This window comes from Chelmon rostratus, chromosome 15, assembly GCF_017976325.1.
Source record: "Chelmon rostratus isolate fCheRos1 chromosome 15, fCheRos1.pri, whole genome shotgun sequence".
Classification (NCBI taxonomy): domain Eukaryota; kingdom Metazoa; phylum Chordata; class Actinopteri; order Chaetodontiformes; family Chaetodontidae; genus Chelmon; species Chelmon rostratus.
In genome coordinates, this window is record NC_055672.1 from 15,703,795 (window position 1) to 15,731,159 (window position 27,365).

At 41.8% G+C, this 27,365-nt stretch overlaps 1 protein-coding gene across 1 annotated transcript; it reads left to right on the plus strand.

The window, feature by feature from the left end:
* Positions 1-103: 103 nt before the first annotated feature.
* fsip1 (fibrous sheath interacting protein 1) lies at positions 104-27,365 on the plus strand. The gene is made up of 10 exons (XM_041954057.1): positions 104-265; positions 340-397; positions 502-671; positions 801-882; positions 1,331-1,417; positions 2,114-2,253; positions 2,460-2,579; positions 5,604-5,765; positions 18,616-18,768; positions 27,258-27,365. Exons 1-10 carry the CDS (start codon positions 104-106, stop codon positions 27,363-27,365), a joined length of 1,242 nt encoding a protein of 413 aa, XP_041809991.1.

Sequence of the window (27,365 nt, forward strand, 5' to 3'; positions counted from 1 at the left end):
AAACGTTTGTGTTGTGACAAGTGGTTAAACTAAGCCAATGGCTATTTAATAATTGCAAATACTTTGACGTTCTTCTTGAAATACATCTTAAGAAAATCTCACTATGGAAATTACCAGAGGTAGTTTAGATGACATTTCCCGACCTGCGTCGAGTGAGCAAATCGGTAGCCGTGTGTCGAGCGTGTCATTGCCTCATAGTGACAGGATTTGTAATACTACTCCATTTGCCCTTGTTGTTTTGACCAACGATGCTGCTGATAATCAGGTAAGTAAGGACGAAACACTGACATTAGAACAGTCATAATTATTGAAGTAACTTTAGAAAATAATGTCCTGTAGATTCAGAGCAACTCTGAAGAAGCTATAATCAACTCGGCAGCTAGAGATCTTAACAAAGGTAAGTGTTCTGTACAATGGAGTTACCGTTAGTACACTCAATGTTAGGATGGTCCAGTTTTAAGTGAGTTACCCACATGTATATCATATTTGTGCGTCTTTTAGGTCAGTGCCACACTGATGTGACTGATGAGGAGAAGGAAGATTTCAAACTACAGAGAGCCATTGAGGAAATGCGACGACTTGATGAGATACTGTCTGAAAAGATCTGCAATGAAAGGGAAATCAAGCGTCAAAGGAAAGAACTTCAAGCAAAACTCTGGCAAGAGCTTCTGGTGGAAACAGTCTTTGTATTTATTCTACTTAAACTACCACTTCACTAGAACTGTACTGTTTTTGACTAAAAAATTGTGTCACTATCATCCCTTGTGGTGTGTTGATACAATTTGTTTTTTTTTCTACAGCAGAACAGGCCTGAAAGTCACTCTGAATGTGCCCAGGAAGCTTTGAACACAAGGTTGTTTTTGGCTCTGGAAGCACCCCCTGGTAAGTAGGACAGCAGCTAACGATTATATTCACTGTTGATTATTCTATCTATTCTATCTATTATTCTATACATTTTTCAAGTCTATAAAATGTCAATATGAAAAATGCTCATCCCAATTTCCCAGAGCTTAAAGTGACACCTTCATATTGCTTCATTTGTCCAATGGACAGTCCATAACCCAACTACTTCTCATTTACTGTCATTAAGTTCAAAGCAAAGCAGAAAATCCTGGCGTTTAAGAAGCTGGAACCAGCAAATCGATGACTTTTCTTTTGCTTCAAAAATGACTGACACTTTATTATCTTTCAATCAACTAATCGATTAACTGACTCAATGTTGCAGCTCTACTAGTAAGAGAAAGCAACAGTATATAGATGAGCAATTGTGCTGAACATTTATGGCAAGCAGTCATTGTAAGGCATCTTAAACATGTTTTTTATCTTAAAGTGACAGAAGAGAAGGACAGCTTTGTACCTGTGTTTGAAACTCAGGTTCCAGACTGTGAGCACGATGGAGACCAACCCTTGGAGCAAAGTGAGTTAGTGAAAATCGAACATGACAGAAAATGCAGCACACATATTTACATGCGCTGGTCATATGTTCTCAGTTGTAGTGCCGAGATTGTGCACTTGATGGCGCCATGAGCTCAGGGAATTTATTGCTGTTGTTTTTCCCCATAAGGCAGTCTGGTGCACACAGCAATGCACTTACTTAGATATTACAGCAGTTTTCCAGAAGTGAATGCACGACAGTTCACCAACTATGCAAGTCATGAACAATTTCCTGATCAAGGTCTTGTGGCTTTTTATGATATTGATCCCCCAAGGAAAAAAAATCTCATTCTTTCCCCAGAAAGAGCAGCCCAGGAATTCATTGTGTTGCTGTTCATAGACACTTAGGCAGGTTGGCTGCTTCTTATCATGGGGTCTTGAACTTCTTGCAATTTAGTTGAAGCATGGTCTTCTCACCCACTATACCACATTGCATGGCTAGTGTTATGGTAGTCTCATTTTTACAAATTGTTGATAATTCACCCTTTTTTAAGATTGTTTGGGCAGCTGCAAACTCTTTAATCTTGTGGATCGGGTGATAGAATAAGAACTTGTGGTTGAAAAATGACCACAGAATTTCTGTGATTTTTATCAGTTTTGGCTAATGGTTATTATTAAAGCTTTGACTTACTTTTTCAATATTTACCTTCTGGAATCTGAAGTATGGCTTGCCTGACAGGTGAAAAGAAGCCAGACAGCTCGACAGAATCATTTGAAGTAGGCCACGAGGAGAGTGGGGAAGAGCAATTTGAAGGCAGTCACTGTGGAGCTTCTAAAGGCAAAAAAAACCAGAAGGACTTTGTCAAGAGAAACATTGAGGTATGTCAAAGTTCACATCGGGCCAAATGCAGTGCAGGGATATATCGCATGACTTGGAGCAAGTGTCTGGACTGTTTGTTTTTCCAGCGAGGAAAATATTTGTCTCTAGTTCAGGAGAAGGACATATTTTAAGCCAAGGGCACAACTGAAATTCTATGCAAATAATGATTCTCTTTTCTTTTTCCGAATGTGGTTTAATGCAACAGCTAGTAAGTGGTGAGGGGGGCGGAGTGCTTTTGACCCAAGCAGAGAAAGAGCGGCTTGCCGAGCTCCTCCAAGAAGTAGACAAAGAGGAAGAGGACAGTGCCAGAGGCGTCGACAGCGAGGTAGGCTGACATGAAGACCTAACAGACAACATATGCTGAAGGCTGAGTCTTGCTTTTTCAAGTTCCTTAATACATCCCCCTTCATGTCCAGTAGTAGCAGATGATCCATCTACTGCTCCTGCTACCAACACCAAGTGCATCATGTTAAGTCATTATAGAAAGCAAATATTGTTTCCAGTGTTTAATCACAGCCTTTTAACACAATCTCTGTATTTCTAAAATGTTTCTTTCGTGATCTTATTTTGTTGGAATCTGTGTTATTATTTATTTGGCCTTAATATTAGAGAGCCATTAAACACATGAAGTCACCTTGGAACAGCACATAGAGTAACACTGGTCAGACATCCATGTTTTGATGACTGCTTGGCAGCAGCGACAGCCTCTGGGCAGAAGATTCTGACTCCACAAAGGAGTTCAGATTATAAACCAGATGTCAAGTGCCGCATGCAGTTCCCGTGGAATGCTGCATGTTATGGATTCATTTTATTATCAAGTTTTCGGAACAATTCCCTCTGCTGTGTTTCTGCGAAAATCCAGAAGCCAGGATCTTTCATATAGCCCTTCCATAAGCTACAGTTGCACTCACAGTGAGGGTGTGCTGAGAGACTGAGGCCTTTTGTTTGAAGATTCATCTGAGACCACGTGCCACCTGGAGCAGGAGACTATGTCACTATGATCCTACCTAAACCATCCAAACTTCAAATGTTTTTATTTTCAGTTTTAATTTGCTCTAACAGGCCTTTTGGCAGCTGTGAGGCCAGTGTGAAGTCAGATGGGATGAAGCCTGTTGGGAAAGGAGAGGGAACATACTTACCTTTCACATACGGTTCCATTTAGCTTGACCCCGACAGCTCTGCATCCGTGGGACAGCCTGCCAGGGTTTTTTTAATGTCTTGCTGCTCTATTTATGATGTTTGCCTTTACTTTTACTACAATACTGCAGTAATTGTGGTGGCAGATACCAAACTGAGGGGAGTGCAGATGCTCTGGGTTTTTTTTATTGGCTGGAAGAAGACTTCCTGTTATTGCGAGACATGCTATTATGAATGGCCATAACGGAGCAAAGCACATCATTTATGTCACCAGGACTTTGGCAGTGATGCGCCTTTAGTTTTGAAGACTTCACCCAGTTCTTGGCAGAATCCCCCAGGACACATCAGTCAGAAGCTGCTGCTCGCTGTTGGCCACACACACATTTTTTGATATTACTGACTCTTGTCCTAACAAGATCCACAGTTTGGTGCACTTCTAGTAAACAGAGGCAGTAACTCAGTAGCAGTCAGTAATTGTAGAACATTTTGGTGCAGGAATCTCTTCTACTTGACATTCACCTTCTATCTATGGTCTCGATACTATATAATGGGAACAACGTTAGTTGTTATTATAGCGATTAAAGAGCAGTTGTCTGATTTGCCAAAATGATTTTTCAGCTGTAAAAAAAAAAGTTGCTTTGTCAAAGGAGAAGTTAGATATGGGTAATACACATACACGTCAAGAGCTGATGACAAGATTGATACCACTCTTGTGTAAAAAACAGTAAAGCTACATCCAACAGCCAGTTAGCTTAGCTTAGCACAAAGACTAGAGAGTTTGACAGAATAATACTGTCAATATCATTCCCTGTGCTAAATATGAAGCTAGAGCCAGGGGATGATTAGCTTACTCTAGTTTAGCATAAAGACTGGAACTGGATCGCCTCTAATATATATTGAAGTTCCACTAATATATCACCTGTGAAGGTCGGTAATGACCAGAGTAAGTCTGGTTTATTGAATGTGTACAAAAAGCTAAGCTAAGCTAACAAGCTTCTACCTGTAAGTTCATATTTACCTTACACAGGACATGTATTAATCATCGTATCAACTAATTCTCATCCAGAAGCCAATCAGCGTATGTCCCTGAATGTCAAACTTAATTTGATTTGTTTCAACTATTGTAACTAGCCCGTTTTTTTGGTTTCTCATCCTTTGTGTTCTGTTATAATTGACCTTTGTTCACTTGCACTTTTTCACTGAACTCATGATATTTACTGGATGTTCTCATTTAATCAACAATGTCACAGTTTAGTTTGATAAGCAGGCCTCTCTAATCCGTCATGTTAGGTTTGTTGCAATAGATACACGCCTCAATGACAACATTCACTCATCTTTTATATCACTTTTCAATAAGTTCACGTGAACAGTGGCTGGCCTGTTCATGTCAGAGATAACTGGCCAATGAGACTCAGTCCATGCAGGTCCAGCCTCTGTACGGGGCAGTCCCAGCCCAAGAAGATAACTGTGAACCACACCCAGAAATCGGTGCTCGGTGCATAGAGCTCTGTCACCCTGAGCCCAGTGCTGCCTTACTTTACCTGTGACCTAAATAAATTCTACATCTATGAACTGAAGATGTATTCGGCTTGTTCTAAAGATGTGCATGTGAACCAAAAGGACAAATTGAAGTCTGGGATTGAGGTATTCTCCCACATCCAAGTAAACCATGCAATGGTTAAAAAACTGGAGTAGCTCCATCAGAATAAATCAGTGTCATAGGAATTTGTGGGTGTCATCTGTTAAATTTTGGCTTTGCATGCTGCTCCACCTAGTTGATAGACCCCTATGTTTGCTGTTGTCCTCTGCCAGGTTTCCTCTCACCCCCCCTCACAGTGTTCAGAGGTCACAGCTGTGCTCTTTACAGAGTTGCGATCTTCTTTGGCATGAAAGCATTACTGCAAGATCTTATCTCACCACTGGCCTGTGATGAGCTCACCACCTACCCACTGTTTCTCATAGGCTAAAGGGGAAGTCTCACTGGGATAGAAGTCACTGTGAGGGCGAGGCATCAGCCTTATTAGCACCCTGTTCACCATCCAGAAGTGAATACCAAGTCAGACTCTTCCTTGTTTCAGACACCACTGTCATCAAGTTGCTGAATAAGCAATAGATAGAAAGTGTTTTTCAGTCCCCTATTTGGGTTGCCACAAAATAAAGCAGGCTTATACCCTGTGGGCCATGACTTATTTCAGCGATGCTTCCCTTCCAGGAGGACATGTGGGCTGTGTCAGTCCTGACAGGCCAGGGTTACACCCCAGAGCCCTCTGACCTGGAGCGGCTGATCGACATCGACTCCAAAATTCGCCTCCTCCTTCCTGTCGAGGAGTGTCTCTCAGTGCAAAGCTCATACACAAACCTCAGCTTGTCACAGGTATGTGTTCAACAGCACTACATTCTACATTCTAACAACAACGGGTTTATACAGAGTGCCATTAACTCCTCCAGACACCACCCAGGACTTCTCCGAGGCAAAGTCATTAAGTCTTATTACAAGGTCAGCTCAGTAGGGCATCGATGGCAACATCTTGTAAAATCTTTTGTTACTGACCCTCAGGGAGTCACACCCCTTTTCGTAAGTGGGGGAAAACGCTATAGTGTAAGATGCAGTAATTTGCAACTGAGGGTTGCCTCACTTTTCCATCCACTTTTCCATGTTTCCATATGAAGGCCATACTATAAACCCTCTTGTGCATGATTTGCTGCTCGTAAATTTTATACCAAACTATTATTGTTTTATTGTTAAAATGATTCTTATTTCCATATGAGCAATGGTAAATTTGATAGTTTGGCATTTTTATATTTTATAACATGTTGCAGTGGGTTGTGGTTGGTTTGTGTGTCCACCATTTTCATAAATGCAAATAATTTTTTTTCTTAGATTGTAGTTTCTTGTGGCTCCTCATGTTTAGTCCATTCCCTAAGTTGCATGTATATATTCAGATTCTGAATCAAGTTTGTACCAACTCGTAATGCTCACCCTTTAAATACTGGTTTGAAATACTGAGTTTGGAGTATGATCTGTACATCACCACCACATCAGACAGTGGAGAACCGACTTAACAGATATTTATAACTCTAAAAAGTTTTCCAGCCCTTGTTCCTGGGTTTGGGCCCCGCTCCTAGACGTGCGCTCAGTGAGTTATCTCAGGACTTTATCTCACTACATTTTAAAGCCCAGATGGCATGCTCATCACTTGCGTAGCCTTTCAGAGGAAAATTATGTTTTTGTAGTCATAAAAACTTTACAAAGCACTTCTGCGAACCTAGGGTGCCATTTTCTACTATCACTACTGGATGTCGACAAGGAAAAACTGCAGTACTTGAGTCCAAGTACTGGAATACCACATGATCTGTGTCATTATGTCTGGAATATCTAGGCTGCTGTTGTAGTTATTTCACCGTAAATTTACTCAGTCATTCATCTGATGTTAAAATGAGATGCCAATAAAACAAAGCATTTGAGGTTGAGGCACTGAGGTCATTTATGTTTTGCCCTCTATGTGTCTGTTTAGATGATCAAGATTCTCAGCTGCCTTGAGTGGGATATATGAAGTGATGACTCGTGGACGACATTAGGAGCTGAAACAATTAATCGATTAATCGAGCCAATGTGATTATTTGCTGGTTTTCTTACACTTCTATGATAGTACACTGAATGTCTATTGGTTTTGGACTATGGGTCAGACAAAACAGGCAAAGACTTACTGCTTCTTGAAACTCCCAGATTTCATGAACTAATATATAAACCAGTTGTGATGGTGTTCAGCGTGAATGAGTATAGCACTCTCATCCTCCCTTGTGCTCTCCCTGCATGATGTGCAGTGGGTTTTGGGCCAATAGTATAAAACTCTGATATTACTGGGCAGCTGGATGTGTTACTTTGTGTAACCTTCTTCCCCTCCCTTCCCACACTTTAATCATCTTGCCTGTTTAAAAGAGTTTTTGGGAAAGTAAAATTCCACATCATCCATCCATCATCTGCTCTCTATTAGTGCTGAAATGGCTAATGGAGGCATTCCTTTTGAAATGATGTAAAATATGAATTAAACAATGACACAAAACCTCTTTCTCTCATGTAAACGTTTGCAGATGATTCAGATTGCTAACTTGACAAACAAAATAAGAATTTGCTGTATTTTAGTGTTTTCATGCAGTGTATAAAATAAAAAGTGAGGGGGTGCTGAACACTGCACCTGCGGGGCTTAAAAAGTAGCCGTTTCCTTACCCTGCCTTAATCCCGTCTCACTCTTGTGGCATATCTTAAAAGATAGACTGCACTGACGATAAATCTCTCTCAGAGCCAGTCATTTATCCCCATCAGCCCCGTAAATCCTATAGGTGGTCATAAAAGTAAATATGCTTTTGTTTTGCGGTTAGCTTTCTTCTCTGCGATAGCTCGCACCAGTCAGAGTTCCTAACTAAAACCATTTGGACAGCAGTGCAGGAACCTGCTTGTTTGCCTGCTCATTCCAGAGCGGTCTCTAACGTACACAAACGAGATCATCACATCCCTGTTTCAACACCGCTGGAGCTTTTTTTCCCATCATATTAAATCATGGCCTTGATGTCCTCGTCTGCTGTTGTCTCTTCTTCTCTGGCTGTGTCAGATCGATCATCTGTCACATTTTACATGAAAGCGGGAGTTGTTCTCCTCTCCCGAGTGAGCACTCGCTCACGAAGGATCAGTTGGGGCTTGAATCTGTGACCTCAGAACTTGGCGTGGCCCTCTCCCAATAAGTCGTGATTGATATTGAGGAAAAAGCAGCTCTTGCATTCCTGTGCAGTCGCCTGAGGAGTAGCCTCTCTGGCTAAGCGGGGCCTTCGCTTGAGCCCCTAAGGGTGGATACAGTCTGTTAGGCCTGGCACCAGCCGGGATACTGCCACAGAGGAGAGTCAGCCCCCCATCAGAACCTAATTACAGAGCTGGTTGAGGTAGCGGAGTGCCAGCTCCAGAAAAGGAACAAGGTTTACCCTTTCATTTGGAGATATTAACACATGCACGGAGGCTTACTGCATATACAGTAAAGACTACTGTATACAAGGTAGGAATAGCCCATATTCCAGCCAGTCATCTACTTGTAGCAAAACACTTTTGTACAGGTGAAAATGTCTTGGATGGAGGTGGTCACCTGTGTGCATGTTTTCCAGTAAAGCACATAACAGTGCACTGGGACCAGCTATTTCAAGAGTCTTTATTGTCATTGCGCATGTCAATGAAATTTTCATTGCAACCCCCATGTCTATAAGGCAATGCCGCAGCAGGTGCATATTACACTGAACTGACTGAATGATAAGGTCATAAGGCATGTCGTACTTCCATAAAGCTCAGGATCAGTGTTTATGAAACACTCATTATATGGCCACATGGTGAGTCACAGTGAAAGTCTTGATGAGGAAAACGACTTGTTTTCTTTGCCTCTTGCTCTTTTCCGGATGATTTCTGATGTTCAGAAAAAGGTCAGGTTGCTGCAAACCCTAATTTCATGATCTGGATTGAATGGAATCAAAACACGACAGTGAAAAATGTTTTCCTTGGACGACGTCAGTATTGTGCTTATGACAGCATTGCTCCTTTTGCATTCTTCGTTTTCTCCCCTTTTCTCTGGCTTCAGCTGAAATAGCCTTTCTGTCATTAAAAACATCTGTTGGCACACAGCATGAATGTACAGTGCACCCCTCCTACTGTACCACTGCTTGGTAATGCTTGCACCACCCACAGTTTGAAGCCAGAAGAGGGGGATTCTGTCATTAGAATTAGCTGGTGTTTGACAACATGGGTGTTGGTGTGTGTTCCTGTGTGTTTCACAGATCAGAATTACACATGCTATTCTCTCAAATGTGGGGTTTTCTTTTTGAAAGTGTGGTTGCAATGAAAATTAATGAATGGTATTATACGGTATGGTTTTCAGTCACTGTCCCTTTGTATTTGATTGCAACAGATCCCTGCCCTAATCAGCAGGGCTTCCACTCCTGTGTTTGCATAGTAACTCCAGCTGTGTTTTTGTTGTGTGCTGGCTGGTTATATTTTGATGTAAGACCATGAGGTCACTTAGTCACATTGTGTGGTTGCTGATGAGCACCCATCATTTTAACTACAGCGAATGTTAAGTGAGAGAGCAGAGCTTTGGGCAGAAAACGCCCATTTGACCAACACAATGTGGTCAGCATATAGTTCGCAAATTTATCTTATTTGGTCCCGTCATATAATTAAACTGCTGTGGAAAAGCTCTGGTCATGTTATATCCAACTAAAATGTTGGTTAGTTCTTATTTTATATCACCAAGTGTAAGCTGCATTAGAATTCATGATAGAAAGTCAGGACGCTGGCAGCCCTTCACATATTCCTAATCAAAAATGTGACCTAGATAGTATCGTTCTTGTAATACTGTATGCATATGTCTTGGCATCAAATAAAACCAGAAGAACAAAGTAAAGGAGCAAAAAAAAGGCAGTGTAATTTTGAATAGAACAATATGTTTCTCTTTAATAGTGATGACAGCAGGAAAAGACATCTAATGCGAAGGGAGAAACTGTCCTCTTTGGAATACAGTGTCCATGTCCCTACTGAAATATTGAAAACATGTTAATTTGCAACAGAAAAGGATTTGACTATATTGTGTTTCATGCCAGTGACTGAAGTTTGGCTGAATCCAATACTCAGTACTTATCACACTGGTAACCTATTTACCAATGAATAGATGTGTTTTTTGGGGTGTTTTAGTATTAATTTCCCCATTTTTTTTTTACAATCAAAGTGAATGCTAACACAAAAAGCCTTATATCAGCTTTGCAGGCTTCGCTTACATATTCTGCAGGAGTGTCTCTTTACAGCTGCATGGTGAGAACTGAGATGTCAGGTCTGACATGTGGCATGCTTAGTGTTTTTCACAGGGTTGACTTGGCTAAAAAGAATAGACTCCACACCCTTCCCCACCCTATAATTCGTATGAGACCCAGTTTATTGTCTTCTTATAAACGCCTCTCCCACTGGTGTTACCCACAGCAGCCGTTGTGTTAAGTGGTTTACAGAGATTTTTCCCTGCCACGGTTGAGATTTAACTTTTGACTGTTCCACTCATTATGACACTCCATAGAGGATTATTCACTCACAAAATCATCTGCTGACAATAAACGACGCTTAAAATATTCGCTAATCTCCTGTCTCTATGATCCACATTAAATAACATTAAAGCATTTTGGAATATTATCACAACCCACTGTTTTTTTGTATTTTAAGGCATGGCAGAGCTCACCATACTTTAAAGGACTTAGTTCTCTTGGCAAGACTTAGATGAGGAGATCAGTACCAATCTCCTTTCTGTATAGTTGATACAAAGCATGCTGCAAAGTGACATGAAAAAAACACATCTGAAGGTGAACATGTTTCAACTCGAGGGAAATTTTCACGCTTATGTAGCCCAGGATCAGGGCAGTTTGTGAAATAGTCTCAAAATTCAGTCATTCATGTGCATTTGTTTTTGTGGCACTCAGCGTGGTGTTCATACATTGTATAAAGAGCGAGGAAGTCCACATTGGGTGGTGGTCGGCATGGATGGATGAGTCAAACACAGGACATTCACACCTGAGACTGGGCTTCAATTCCTGTGTTACCCAGTTATCAGTTTTCATTATTTTCTTACCATTATTTTTATTTCAAGCAAATAGCGATCTTAACCAAAACCATGATCTTTTCCGAAACCTAACCAACTAGTTTTGGTGCCTTAACCTAACTGAACAGCCACCATCACCTGAAACTTGAAAACTAACCGTGGAATGAGAACAACGGTGGACCTCGTGCAGACATGAAAGTTACTTCCAATTGAAATACACCAGTTTGAAGATCATGCTGAGTGTCACGGAAAAATTGCAAATTCACAGGCATGTACACTAATCCTTTAGATTAAATTTTGTGATTATTTCATGGACTGCGCTGACAGTGTTGGCTTACCCCAGGGATTTATGAATCTGCTTCACAAACCTACTGACAAGCGGCTGAGGAGAGAGACCAGAGGGAGATGACAAAAAGAACTGGAGCTCCTGGTGAACTCTGAGTTGAGTCAGAGGCTGAAGACAAACACGTGAACAGACCCACAGATACTGTCAGTGCATCTGTTTCTAGCTAGCCTACAGCCGACGTCTGGACACTGTACGTTGTTTGGCTTTGACTTCACAAACAGTCCAGCAGTCAAATTTGTGAGAAAGATCCAAAGCTAAACTTGCAGCACCTTCTGTTGCAACACACTGTTAACCTCGTTACCTCATTATTTCTCATTAGTTTAATTCGCACAAACACTGAAAAACGTTACGCTGCGGTTTCGGACGCAGCCGGGCTTGCTGTTAGCTGGCCAACTCTACTTTTAAGCATCATACTGACGATGTTAACAGTCCTATATTTCATCTATCATAATGAAAACCAAGACTTTCAGCATCTGAAATCTAGGTCAGATATCGTTCCTGAGAATATGCAGCATGTGTCACTGGCAGACAAGTGCAAAAAGATGCTTGGACATTTTTTTCCCCCAGATGCTTTTGATAGATATTTAACATGGTCTACTTCTTAAGCTCTTTGCTCACATTTATTTTGTCTGTGTCATTATTTGGCAAACACCAAAATTATCGCTTATATTAGCGAAGTGATGCTGGGTGGAGATGATCCTATGAGTCTCCCTTTAACAACAGCAAAAGCCATAACCTGTGAAGTATTTACTATTGTTGGAGGGATCACAACTGCGAGGTGAAACCTTCAATCAGATCAAATATTTTGGGACATTTGATTTGCTCTTTGGATGATGCTTAAATACTGAGGCACACACACGTGGTGTGGATATTTTAATCCAGTATCACATTCAGCATGCTTTTCTGATTGTAAGATGCACCAGGAGGTTTTGATCTGTGTAACAGTGATTGCTCCAGACCACCCTCAGTTCTGAGGGGGAAAAAAAGCAAGTATAAAGTCCAGATGACCCACAAGTGAATCTTCTAATACTTTAGGAATGTTCAGCAATCACCAAGTCATCTACCACAGATCCAAAATGTTGATGTAAAAACATGACCTCTATAGGGGAAAGAGACAAATTGGATTCAAACAAATTCAATATTTGGGACATTTTTTAAGATGGTGATATACAAACCCTCACATTATTTCTGATAGTGCAGCATCAGATCGATTTGTGGTCAAGCTTTACAGAGGATGGAGGAATTATGGTGTTGAGAGTTAGACTATGTGTAAGGCAAGTTGTGCAGGATCAGAAATATTTGTCTGCATTACCTTGGTCACCCAAGTGTGAGCATGCAGGCACGTATATGACCTGTAAGGTGGACAGCTGTGTTACCTCTGCCTCCAAACTTGGCAGAGGACCACAGGTGATAGCTGGACAAAATCACAATGATTACACAAAGAGAGAGAGAGAGAGAGGTTAAGAAATTGTCAGCCTTAGCTTCCGAACAGCTTACTCCCGAGCTCTCACAGGGAGTGCTCGTGGCAAGGCATGTGGACAGGCCTTGGCAGGTAGCCTGGGTCCACGTGGCACAGCCAGAGCTTCTACTACACTTCAATCTGAGGAGAGGCAGAGGGAGAGAAGCAGAGAGGCGCACAAAGAGAGGAGCGAGCTGTTGTGAACAACATCAGCCATCTCTGGGTGAGTCAGCATGGCTGGCTCCCTTTCATCATAACAGCACTGTCCCTTCGAATATAGCCAAAGGTCGTTAACAAGATGTATTGTCCGTCAGCACAGGGGAGTATTCACTTTCTAGTGAACAGGAATCAGTCTCTAGAGAAGTAGACTGTCATACTGATTTACCAACAGTCAGGTGCATCTTTATAATCTAATTAAATCCACATTTGTGATTTTTTTCATGTTCAGTTTTTATAGTATTTTGTGAGCTGCAGCCAGATCTATATTGTACTGTATTTCATTAGACTGAAAAGTGTCACTTGCCCTCTGTTCTCTGATGTACATGGAGAGGATTTTCAAAGTAATGCAGTCCAGTACAACGCTGCACTATTACTTACTACAAAATATATACATACTACATTAAATCAATACCTCAGTTATAGTCTTTAAAAAGATAGGAGTTATTGAAGAGTGGGCCGTTGTATATGGATTGCATCAGATTACCAAATAAAATGGTATATGACAAAAACATGCGGTTTTCATTATTTGTGTGGCTTGTTTTTGAATGACTGAGTATCATAATGTGACCGACAGACATTTTTGATATAACAAAGGCCCCTAGAGTGAAGGCCAATGAGCCGTTTTGTGGCTACTGCATGCTAAAGCAAACTGTTGTTTGAAATTCTGGCTAGCATCCACATCACATAAGTGTTTTTCAAGGAAAAATCCATTGAGTCATCGCTCCTTTGTTTGATTTGCAAAACTCTTTGCACGTTTGCAAAAAAAAAGCCTGAAAGTCTGTGTTTTCCTTTCTATGACGTGCATCTCCTCGATCTAATTTTGACTTTAGCTTGTTCGAAAAAGGTATGACGAACTTGGTTGAAAAGACAGCACGTTGTACAAATTAGTTTGTTTGGAGTGCGCAGTAGTGTTTAGGCTTTTACAGCTGACACTTCCTTGGATAAGCTGCCTCGGAGCATGCAGCCCATTTAGCTTGTCTTAAGCGTGTGAACAAGGTTGTCAAGCTCTCTCAGCAGTGCTCGGTCCGGCTTCACACAGTCCCAATGTGAGAACGGGCCTGAAACAAATCATGAGCTGGTACACCTTTTTGCCGTGTACTATAGCACACACATTGCACCAGGATGCAAGAGACCACTCATACATAAGAGTGACCTGGTCATTAGCCTTGTTTTCTTGTTGTTTAGGAGATGTATCTGAGAATGCGTCTGCATGAGAGGATCCAGCTGTTCTATTTGGCAAATCTCACCACAGATGTAACGCATATTTGAGCAGAGAAGAAGCTCCAGGCTACCAATCTCAATGACTCCCTCCACTGTCTAACAAAACTGGTATGATTGATGTGATATAATTATATGTTCCTTTTAATGGGAACATCAAGATAGAGCACACTCAATATTGCTTAGTGTCAGGCATCCAGGGTTTGTTTTGAATTATAAACATAAAATAATCCCTGCTATTTTCCCTGTTTCATCACTTTGGACAACAGTGGATCATCCATCAACCGCTGCAGCTGTTTCACACTAAAACACCATGACAACCTCAGGATGGAATGTGTTGCTTCTATTTGAAATCATAAAATTGATCACAGGATATCAATAATCACTTAATGAATGGGAAAGTCATGCTTGGCTAAAGTTAGCAGAAAATCATACAAGTAATGTACTAATAATGATTTTGCTCATGGCAATTGGCAAATTGTACATTTTTTTTCATGTTGTGTGAAAGCAAACTCCCAACCGCGAGGTAAAACAAGGACAGCTTTGTCACATCATGCACGAATGAGCTTTTTCTCTGTTTTATTAACATTCATTCTGGGTTCATGGTGCACTTGGCAGTCAGTGTAATACTGTATTTACAATGCAGCACTTCATATCAACCCGTGGCAGTAATGCAACATCAAATTCCGAGGCATTCATTTGATCGTCATTAATAGGCTGTCAATCTCTTCTGTTAAAAGATAATTACGTTTGACATGTTTTTCATACTGAAAGAAAACGAAGACTGGATCTTTGTGGCCTCCCAGCGGTCTTGTGACCCAGATAGGTAATGTGATTGTTGGAGATCTTCAACAGCATGTCAAGTGGCTACTCCGAGGAGAGCCAATTACAGCGTTTTGCTGATGTTCAGATATGCTGAACCCTGGTCTCGCTCTCCTCTGCTCTGTTTGGAAGTCACTCAGTCTAACCTCATATTGAGTTAAAGCTATCGGACATTCCAGGAGAAGGAGCACAAATACTGTAATGTATTAGAACAATCGCTGGAGTTTATTAAGGTCTAGACTAATTCTGCTGTTTAACCTTGCCAATGCTTTGGAAATGGATCTAAATTTGTTGCTCTCTTTTATTACTGCTTATTCAATTATATATTTAGAAACATTGTGGACAAAGTACTGCAAATAAGTTGCAGGCTACTGAGTCTTTTATGAAACAGAAAATGAACCCTGTCTCAGTTTAACACTTATGATCTCATGCAGCTTCAGTTTTCACTTGTCAAAGCACATACTGTATATATTCACATACTTTATGTCCAACAATATCAAGTCTGTTTCATCTTGGCTTTAAGTTTCAAGCAGTCGAACTAATGTGTGCTGATGAATCCTGCATGACGCTGATCTAATACAGTTAGCCTGGTGTGGCTGTAGGAAGGCAGTGTCAGTCATTCCATCACTTTGGTCCAAACTGATATATCTCAACAACTATTCAATGGATTGTTATGAAATTTTGCACAGACATTCATGGTCCCTAGAGGATAAATCCTAAGGTGATCTCTGACTTTTCCTGGAAAATATCTCCAACTGAATTTTGTAGAGATATTCATGGTTTCTAGAAGGTGGCGTCTTTGGTGATGGCATGACTTTTTCCTCTAACGCCACTATGAGCTTTAAATGTATGGTTTTGAATGAGATATCTCAGCTATTAGAATTTGGTAGTGACATTCATTTCACCCTAATTAGCTCATGTTAGCATGCTTACAAGCTAAGCTAGAAAATAGTAAACACTGTACCTTCTAAACATCAGCATGTTAGCATTGTCTTTGTGAGCATGATGTTAACAGCTAGCTGAAAGCACCGCTGCTTCTACGTACAGCCTCACACATGCCTGTTTCAGGCCACTGGAATAAAGTATAATCTTACTTTATTTGGTTGAATATGAACAGTATAATTGGCATATTGAAGAGGTGTGCACTGAGACTTAACAGTGAAACTCTCTTGTAGTGTAACACTGTGTATACACAGGATGCATTCAGGCACAGTATTCATTGTTGATCACCAGTGTTTTGTGTACAACATTCACTGTAGCTATGTGCATAACATGGAAAAATTATAGACTTAAAGCTTAAAAATACACTTTGGGTCACGTTTATGCAATTGAGCGGGTAAAACGTGAGATGTTGCACAGCCAGTGTAAACAGCCGGATTGATAACAATAGAAGTATATCTGTTCCTTCAGATCCACGTGAGCCGGACGATTGAAAAAACACAGCTGAAACACATCCTGTGTAAACACACCATAAGAGAGGAGTTGATTGATGATTCGGACCCCATAAACAGTCTGCGTTAGGAATACTTCTCGCTGCTGTTGTCAGTGGGAGAAAGAAAAACCATAGGACTTCAAGAAGGGAGGACTGACTGACTTAACCTCCCAAGTTCGCTTGATTTTCTTTTGTATTAACAACACTGATACCAAACAGAAATCAGTAATGAGGAAGTGAAAGCCAGGAAAGATGATGGGACCATCTATATTTGCTGTAATTAGCGTTTATACAGAGAGACTGTGGGCTTTCTCCTTCCACTCACCAAAATTAATAGGTTGTTAATTTAGCCACAGAGAACCGGTTGAGTTAAATGTGTTATTTACATGCCAAATTCATTCAAACTTTGGTCAGTGATAGATAGATCATCGCTAAGCCCTGCAGACAATTTTAAAGGTTTGCAGCATAGAGTTCTTGAAAAGTAGGGCAGATGTCGTTTCCAAATTAAATAAACTGTTTCTCCCAAAGATTTGGCCTTTTTTAGAAACATGCATTTAGTGGTGTGAGGATGGTGGTAAATCTAGACTTTAATTCTTATTTTTCCTGGTTGGAATGCTGTATTTCTCACTCTGGTGCATGACAGGAGTCTGATGCCGTCGTGGTCCTGGCTTTTGTAGTCTGGATGAGGGAGTCTTAACTGAAGGGCTTTAGTAACGACCACTTAAAAGAGGCTTCAGATAGAAGCTGTCATTATTTCCCTGTAGGGAGACAGAGGGCACCGGTAGGTGAGGCCACACGCTTGGGGAAAATCATTCAAGAGAAATCTTGTTTTTGCCAAGATTTAAATATTAACATTAAGTCACACTGGTAGAATTCTGTTGCCTAAAATTTGTGTAAATGTAATACGTGTTATTAGTCAAGTCTGCACGTCTGTTGTTCTTATTAACAAAGGCAAAAGCATTCAACTGAACTGAACTCCCCCCTACCCTTAACTAAGACTACATCCTATCATAAATGTGTCATATTAGATTTAGCAACAAGGTGTTTAAGTTCACAATTTCTGCTGGATCCCGCTGTCTCCAGCAACCTACCATTTCGCTCTATGCAAGTCCCCATTGAGATGTCGACATTTTATGAAATATCCATCAATTTCAACATGATTAGATCATACGTACGCCTGCCTGCCATCCAGACTAACCGAGAGAGATGGAGATTTCAACCACACGGCGCTGGACTCACACTCCAAAACAGCCCTGCGGTTGGCAACATCCTCTCAGACCCAACAATTTTTTCGATGTAGCTGCTGCTTTTATATAGTGGCTGTGTATTTTTAGAGGTCACAATATAACCGTACCACAGGTCACTCGCTGGTCAGTCTGCACAGTATTGTTCATTTTGCCATGTTTTTCCATCCTTACTCATAAAGAAATAACTTGTGGGTGGGGTGGGGACGGATATTAACAGTTTGACCCACCCTTTGAGATTGGTGTCTGCTGCAGCTATTCTTTCATTGGCGCATAGCATTTTAGTATCTTTGCCGTCTGTGATATACCTGACACCGAAATGTGTCATTTGGATCTGATGGCTTTGCTTTGGATCGTTCTCTCTACGGAAAAGATCCATCCTGTGGTCAGGAAGACAACCTTCTCACTAATCAGCCGTGCGTGGGTTGGTCCTCCAGGCACGACTATTTCCTCCTGACCCATTTTCAAAGTTTGCTTTGGATGCAGCTTGCAATTCATTGTGTCAAGCCGGTGCACGTGGATGCCATAAATGTGTGATTTATGCTGGACCCCATGTGAACTGGAGCTTAGGGCTGTGTGTAAAAAGCAGGAAAGAACCATTTGCGCTCATCTCTACATCTGTAGGACACACCGCCATGATGACATTTTAACAGTGATACTCGTATTGCAACTCAAGAGACTTGGATGAATGGAAAAACTTTCACATAAAAGAATTGTGCTAAACTGTTATGTGGGTTTGATCCCTATTTAAAAGTTTCTGAGTGACAGCCATAAGCTTTGAGTGCAGCTCCAGGGGAGCACCCGAGGACGTCCACATGTGAGATGACTTGTTTGCTCCCTGTGAGAACCAGTCGTGTCTTTTGCGTATCAGGGCCGTGGCTCAGAGGTTGGCTGGAAGTGCGATGGGGACCCGCAGCCAGGAGAGAGGGTCCTTCAGGATGTCAAGGAGAGGAGAGGGCAGGAGAGGCGGCTCCGAGAGATCGAACAGCAGCTGGAGATCCTGGGCCGAGGCCAAGAGATGACTGTGAGTTCAAAGCAGCTACGTCCGTTCACACACAACAAAACACATGCTAAAATTCACACAAGTGCGTACATCTACACAGTGCCTGGGCTGTGCGCTATAACACCCCTCAGCGCTTTTATCCGTAGACACGTGTGTGAAATTATTAACGCACAGTTCATTCTGTCATTCTCACAAAGGGCCAATGATATCACCTTTCCTCTTCTCCTCTTCATTTTCCTTCTCTCCCTTCGTATCACTAACACACTTCACAGCTCACACCTTTGTATAAAATGTATATTTTGATTTACATTTGTTTTCAGTGAGAATTTAAATATTTTTCCCTGCTTTTGCACGAATCTGATCTGAGGGCGAAGATGGACGCTTACTCCGCTGATGGCCTTTTGTCCTCCACAGTGTTTCATTGCTTTCCAGCATTCTTCGCTGAGATTCGAGCTCTAAGCTCCACAGCGTTCCCTAGAAACCATTGAGCTCTGTCTGGTTTTAGGCGCCTCTGCAGAGTTACAACCACCAGAACTGTCGCTCTTTCTCCAAACCCTGTAGCTAAAGGCACAACACAAGAATGTTCCAAGAACAAAGGTGGCTGATTTCTGCTTCCTCTGACATTTATGAGTTTAAATTTTGTGCAAAAGGACAGAAAAACATTTCAGGTAAATTTAGTGGTTTGACTTTGACGTTCAAATGGGCAGACTACCCGTTGGCTTCTTCCCAGCGCGGCTGTCGATGGAATACAAATTCGAATGTGTTTTCCTAAACTTTACCAACACATCAGTTCTCACACTGATGAACCACAACATGATGTATATATGCCTAATTTAAACATAAAAGATGCCCCTCTTGCTCAGTGAGGTCATAAAAACATTAAGTGGCAGCCACACCCTGACATCAAACGAGGCACCATGCCGTGCGACCCAAGCCTATTCCTGGCCTAATTAAGGAGACACAATTGGAATTTTTTGCTAATTAAGCCAAGCGCCCGTTTGAGGAAACCATTCTCTCATTATGATCACAAAACATCAAAACCGCCAGTCTCTTAACTACTGCTGTAACTAGACGCTCTTTGCATTTAGCTCTGTGTCACTGCATTTTATATACTGTCAACTATATGATTGAACCCAGCGAGCGACTGCCAAGGTAGAAGCACACTCACTGTGTATATTCTTAGTGCCACTGGGCTTGTTTTGTGGTGAGAAAAGATTTATTTGTATGGAATTTGTCTTGGAGGGCATTCTCAAACTGTTTCACACAGCTCCAGTATAGTCATAAAGTTGATTTGTATAACATCCGTAACTCAAATGTCCTCTCCCCCCTTTTTCACCTGGATTGTGAGACAGCTCTGCAGGATTTGTGCATGGTTCTCTGGTGTACTATGAGGGCATAATAACTAAGAACACATTGGTTTGTGAATAGAAATCAGGAAAGGCCATCATCCTTTTGAAGCTAGTTTTCCTCCAAATGCTACCAATACTAACACTATACTATAGGTGGTTAGCTTAGCTTAGCATTAAGACTGTTTTTACATTTCTATATGTGTGTGGATTAAACGAGATACAGTGTGATTAAGTGACTTTTAGAAGTGCTGGTAGGCTTATTTTTCAACCTTTGGAAAGAGCTCCAGGTCAATTGTTTTTCCTTGCTTTCACTCTTTAAGCTAAGCTAGGTTAATGGTATTTGTACGTTATGCTTAAATACAAGCATTGTCCATTTCAAACATTATTGCCACATTATCCCCCTTTAGCACTTTAGCATGCATAGCTCCAGATCATGAGCAGTAAACCAGTAATGCTGCCGTATATGAAGTGATATCACGCACTTGGAATGATTTTGAGAGTCTAGTCCAAAAACGTGTTTATCAGCTGTGATGCTGCGGCCCAGATGATGCTATCTGTGTCTTTGTGTGTCAGTTTTCTTAAGTAGTAGAGACTGATCACTTATAGTTAGTGATTCAAAAATAAACCCAGAGTTCCAGAGAAGGGAGCTAACATAAGAGGTTGACCGCTAATATATTTGTTTTAGGAATATGTTTGAAATAAAAATGTTTTACTGAAGTGCAGTATCCCTAAGAAAAACTACCAGGAGTGATCGGATATTAGATGTTTTTATTTGAAATGAGAAATAAGGCGCTCTGTGTTTAGTCTGGCCTGCTGCACAAGTGTAGCACCTATTGTAAAGGTGGAAAATGTTCAAAAGGTTAGTCTCATACGTTGCAGCAGTGGCGACAGATTCTCTGCTCAACCTCAGTTTGATTGATTCCAGTGTGTTAACAAAGTGCTTGTCTAGAGGCCTACCTGATTTACCTTTTTGCAGTGATTTATTCAAACAAAGGCTGTGTTGTGTTGGAATCAGATCTGAGACCTGTAATTCTGTGCGTCATCTCTGCCTCTCCTCTCTCTCAATCCAAACAATCCCCTGTTCCAGTGAAGTTAATCTCTGTGCCATAGAATCTCTCCTCTCACCTTTGATTTTCCAGTTTTTGTTTTTTTCCGCCGTTAATAACAGTTGCCTGTGCAGCAAAGCCTCGGCCTTTCCTCTATAAAGAAAGGTATTACTTGTATGACTGTCATTGTTCTCTGTTAATGATGTGCACAACTACAGTAAAAAACAATAAACATTTCCAGAAAGTGGCAGTAACACAAGTTCAACAGGGTTGCTTTCAACTCGTAGAGCTAAATCTGGGATTCTCAACTGCTGATCTGGTGCTAGTTTTCCTGCAACCTTGTTTGGCTGCATTCCTAGATCAACTGCAAAAGGAAGGGCAATCCCACCATTTACAGTAACACAGGATCCAGTGGGGAAATCCTTGATCTCATGAGAACTAATCACAGGGATATGCTTTCATTTTTGTCTGTTATGCCAGACAAACACCACTTTCATGTGTGCTGGACTGTCCACACGTGACAAATTGATTTGATCCGACCAGATTTTGAGAGATCACATCACCTGACGGCGACAGAGTGTTATGTGAGCACACACCTACAGTCCACGCCATGCAAACAGGGTAACCGCTCGTGAGTCAGCGAGGTTGGCTCGAGTCTGTTTGGGTCACTGTTCAGGCATTGTTGAGCCACATTGGTGTGCCAGCTCTGCAGTTTCACAACTCTTTTTCCACAGTCAGGTTTGCCAGGAAAGAGGAGCCATGGAGAAAAGGCATTCTCTCACTCTCAGCTCGTCTCACCCTCTTCTCCGCTCGGTTCCAGCATCATGGTGGCTACTGGCTGTCACACTGTCTGCTCTTGTTTGCCACTTTATGATCTCCTGAAATAGAGACAGTTTGACTAAAAAGTCTCCACAATAGTGTCTGCCTTTCCTGTGTCACTGCTTCTAATGAGTGGCAGAGAATAGGACATGTGTGCACTCATGGCCATAGATGGGTTTTGTTATAAAAGTATTTGAGTCCATTGGTCATTGTAAACAACTGTATATGTGCTGATGTCTTTACTGCGGAACCAAAAACTGTTCTTAAAAAGTTTAGATCAAGCTCAAATAATTAAAGCTGAATGGAAATTTTAATTCTCACTTTCTTCAAAAAGTATTAGCTGTTAGCAAATGAAGACATCTGCCCCTTTACAGAATCTGCTATTAATTTTCCACCCAAAAATTGATGTTAGCAAGCTAGGCCAACTAGCTTCCTCTTGGAAATTTGAATTTATTAGCCTAGCTTGCTAACCTAAACAAGTTGACTTAAGTTAGCAAGCTAGACAGTAGACGTTGTAGTCATGTTATATCACCTGAGCTAAAGCTGTAAATCACCTAAAAATAGACGACTTTGTTTCTCGCCAGGCTTCATTTCATGCCTCAGTCACAACAACCAGAGCAAAGTGTGAGTCATGTGCAGAACATCAGGATGTGTTCAGGAGCATGATATTTTATTCACGTGTGAAATGACGGGGTAAAATTAGGATATTGGGATTCAGCCAGGAAGCCCTTCTATAAACGGACTCTAATGAGGTTCCTCAGAGAGTCCCCGGTACAAATTATCTATATTATCCACATTATCTGACATTTGGCAAACTTCTAACCTTGATGCAATAGACAGTGATGTCATAGTGTACTATAGCAGATTGTAGTGAGCTGGTCTGGACATCTGAATGGGAGCACATAGAGTATAATGAATAGAATTCCTCCCGATATTCACGGAGAACTGGCCCCTGAGTCTAAGGCTGATAAAGCTGAGGTATGTGAGTGAAGTCAGTGACCTTGAAAGCTGAGCAGCCCACGCTTGTGGTAAACTGGTGCTGCGTCCTGTGTGTACAGGAGCCAACAGTGAGCTGCACAGAGGTGGTGGTCCATTACAGGGCAGATATCTGGAGGGCTGAACACTTCTGGCTTTGTTAGATTCGTCTCCAGGTGGGAAACTGATACAGGACAGTCACCAAGAAGCTGGATCTTTTACCAAAGGTTGGGGGTTCACCCACCCTGCCATTGTTTGTTGGGAGAGGAACTGAACTCAACTGCCTGCAGGGCAAACAACACACTGCACCCACCATCAAAAGTGACAAATGTAAGTGAGTGCACTGCAAAGAGTTGCTAAACAGGGGAGTGACGGTTGTTTTCCCTTACACTTGCTTTCTCTGCACATGGCTTTATGTGGCTCCAGGCCAGACTGAGACAGATACAATAAGCCTGCTGGGTCTGGATAGCAGGTGGGAGAGCAAGAGCGCTGGGAGCAGTATGAGATGTCTGGAGCAGTAATGCTGGCGCTCTGACATTAACCACAAGACCTATAAGGCTTGAGGAGTCATTTGACTCTAACTTTGTCTTTCCCAAGACTCACTGAGGTTAGTGATGAGTCAGCCGTGCAACAATGCAAATCTTGCACTTTGTTAAGAAAATCAGGGAACTGACGTCCTCAGGGCAAAAGCTCCTCTTATCATTTGTGGCATCGCTGATTCCTGGAATAATAGGTAATTATCTAATAATGCGTTGGGTTCCCGAGCAGCCACCTCAAAGCCGTTTCCTTGTAGAGGTGTTGTTGTTCCGACTCAGATCAATCAACAGTAACTCTCTGAGCTGCAGTAAAGCAGGCAGTCAGTGAGAGAGAAACTTTGAAACTGCAGCCAAAAGTCCCACAAAAGAACTATCCTGATTAATACTGTATGCTTTTTTGTTCATTTCATTCTTCCATTGGGATTTCTTAGTGGTGCTCAGTAAGTCAGCGTTAGTATAACGTAGGTGATAGTGTCAGTCTCCAGCTTGTATTTCACATGTTTATGCCCGAGAACTTATATCTGGGAATAACTCCAAAAGCAGCCTTAAGTGTAACAGCTCGTCCAGCTGCACACTTCCTTTGACTGAGAAGCGGTCATTGAAAACATGGTAATTTATAGGTTTAGATCTTCTCTTGCAGTGTGTTCAATGGACGATTGCGCAAAAGCCACTCATGGCAGCTTAAAAACAGAAGTTTGTCCAGTTCTGACAAAAGTTTTATCTACTCCATCCGTTTCTTTGTGCAATCAGTCTGATAGTAAGGCTGTGTTTACAAACTTCCCACCAGGCTCAAGCTTGTTGTTCCTGTTTCAGTGATAACCCACTTGAAGAAGGGTACTCTCCAGAACCAACTCAGTAAAGCATATTGTGTATTTTCTTTGGACAGCTTTCGTGTATTCGCAGCTCTTTCCTCTGCAGTTGAAACTGAAATAAATGTGGTGTCTGCTGGGAAGCCCTGGACTGTAGAGCACTGAAGTGGCTGTAACGCTTTTGTTTAACTGGCTCTGGAGAGAGTAGACGGACAGGAAAGCACATATCAGTCACCCACAGACACCCTCGGCCTCCCTAGTGTTAAGGGCACCTGAGGTCAACCGCTTTTAAAGAGTCGCAGAATTTGGTCACAGCTGTAAAAAAAATACTCTTTCTGACTTTTTCTTTCCTCTCTGTAGGAAAGTCTAACTTGTAGTTGCCATGTCCAAGACGGCTGGTGCTGGTTAAAGGCAAATCTGGTCATTAATGCTCCAGCCAGTGGGGCACTTTTTTATTGCCCCATTCATGAGCAGTCAAACACTGACGTGCCTGTAATTGACCAGTGAATTTTTTTGTGCCATACATCTCAAGTTGCAGTAACGGCTCACTTGTGTTTGTGCAAATTTATGTTACAGTTGCCATTCCAAGCAAATCTTTTTTTTCTTTTTCACTGTAAGTGGGGTGTCGATTATACCTCTTAAAACTCACTGTACTAACATAGAAGAAGGGCTAATTATATCCATAATACCTACTGAGAGCATCACTAGCTTATCCATAGAATTAGATGCATGCAGAAAAATAAACACAGAGCATACACATGGTCCACAGGCCAAGGGCCATGTCCTGCTACATGCATGTCAAAGGGCAAAAACATGCAGTGCTGCAGGGGGCATCACGGCTGGAATGTGTCCATGGTGCCTTTGGTCTCATCTCCTGTCCAGTGGTAGGAGATGCAGCGCCTTGGTAATTGAGTAATGTGGGTCAACCCACCATGACCAAAGGGGGGGTTATTACAGTCTGGACTTTGAACATGGACAAGACTGTCTGGTAGAGATGTATGTCAGGAACCCGGTCCTGGCAAGGGGAGAGAGAGGGCGGTCTGGTCAGAGTAGGAATACAGATGATCGATGAACAGTATAAGCTTCAGCTTGTGTGGATAGATGAGACACAGGAATGTGATTTTGTCTTGGGTGTATCAGCGGGATGTGGGCAAAAGGTGAAAACAACTGCATGGGCATTTTATTCTCTCTGTCTCAGGACAGAGTGCCTGGGATGGGTCACACTGTGGTGCAGGCTGGATTTTTTCCGACACCCAAATTTTACAGGCTCTTATTAGCTTTGCATGTGGCTGCAGTATAGAAAAAAAGATTTATTTTGATCCTGCACTGGGTTTTGTATCTTTGGATCTCATAGCGGCACGAATGAATAATGTTCATATTAAACTAATTATTTTGTTAAATACAAGTTTACTCTCTTGCCGACAATATGATGCGAAGATCAATACCACTCTCAGGTCTGTACCCTAAATACGAAGCTACAGCCAGCAGCTAGTTAGCTTAGCTTTGCAAGAAGACTGGAAACATAGGGAAACAGCTAGCCTGGCTCTGTCCAAATGTAGAATCCACCTGCCAGCACCTCTAAAGCTCACCAATTAACACTTCATCTCTTGTTTGTTTAATCTGTGCAAAAACAAGACAAACCCAGCTAGCTGTTTCCCCCCCGGCTTCCATCCTTGTACAAAGCTAAGCTAACTGGCTTAGCCTGGCCCCAAACAGCCAACACACAAAGCCAGCGACTAGCTAGTGAACATAGTGGAGCATTTATCAGCTAAAGAGCCAGATATTTCCCTCAGGAGTGAGTGAAGACCAAGACAGAACTAAAAGGAGAATGAATATCTGACCCACATTCGCCAGGTGGCCTCAAACATGACGTCAAATGAATGATAATGTGGCTCCACGTCTGCTGGACGGCTACATTAACTTTATAACATGCTAATATGGCAGTGTTGTGTTTACAGCTTCTTCACTTTGCCCCAAATGGCCAAAAATCAGCAAGCATCTTGCTTGACTTGCATCAGGCCAGGGACATTCTGTTCAGTGTGGGATGGCAGCTAGAAACATGAATACACATGCTGAGAGAATGATGACAATGACTACGACTCGGCCCGGAGATTTAAGATCTGGCTGTCCTGGACACGTTATTGGCACAATGCTCATGTCATGAACGGTAATGGGGTTGATATTAAAGATACAAATTGACTATTGAGTAGCAGCTGTCTAAACAAAGTACAGAATTCCCACACCAACACAACAGGTGTCTGAGCGCTCATGCAGAGGTAAATGAATCACGTCTCACCTTATTACGTTGAAGGAATTAAAAGTTCACATGATAGCCAAATCATTTGAAACCAGAAATCACAGTCTCCAGATAGCACATCACTCCCATGGATAGATATTGGCATTTATTTGAATTCTGAACCCTTGTCCTCATAACCTACTTTAAGAAGGCTGGCTTCTCTCCTTGAACTTACATGCACTCCCAGAGGGCTGCCTGTGAAGAGTCAAACTTATCAGGAGAAAAACAACAGCCATATCCAACTGAAAGGTTTTTTTCCCGGGCAGCTTCCAACAGTTTGCCAGGGGATGATCGCAGCAGTCAAGTATATTATTAAGAACTGCCACTGTTATCAAAGGTCATGCATTAATACAACACACTGTCTGGATTTGTCAAGAACCGGGTTTTAAGACCAGTAAAGGATGCTCGTAAAGGGAGCAAATTTAGGGAGCATATTAGGAAGATATCCGAAAGCTGAAAAAAATATGCCGTCGTCACTTATGCAGTAATAAAGACATGTGACCTTTGATACTGCCAGAGGTCCACTGGAGCTACGTGTCTGATTGGTTGCAAATGAGTTGGTTTCTGTGTGCACGCACATCTGCACATCTCCCTGACTTTGTTTTTTTATATGTATTTAACCCCACAGTCTAAAGTCCTAGATATGTTTTAAATCATTTTATGTTTGTGTCTTCCCACAGAATGAGTCACCAGACCTCACTGAGGAGCAGTTGCTTGGTCTACTGGATGACTGTGAGCTGACAGCGAGCTGCACTCAGGATCTTGAGACGCTCGACACAACACCATGA

What these genes read in the sequence shown, in the direction of transcription:
- fsip1 (XM_041954057.1), top strand. Translation starts at nt 104, where the DNA reads ATGGAAATTACCAGAGGTAGTTTAGATGACATTTCCCGACCTGCGTCG. An exon ending in AACTCTGGCAAGAGCTTCTG is followed by an intron (nt 672 to 800) that starts GTGGAAACAGTC and finishes TTTTTTCTACAG; the next exon opens with CAGAACAGGCCTGAAAGTCA. An exon ending in AGACCAACCCTTGGAGCAAA is followed by an intron (nt 1,418 to 2,113) that starts GTGAGTTAGTGA and finishes CTTGCCTGACAG; the next exon opens with GTGAAAAGAAGCCAGACAGC.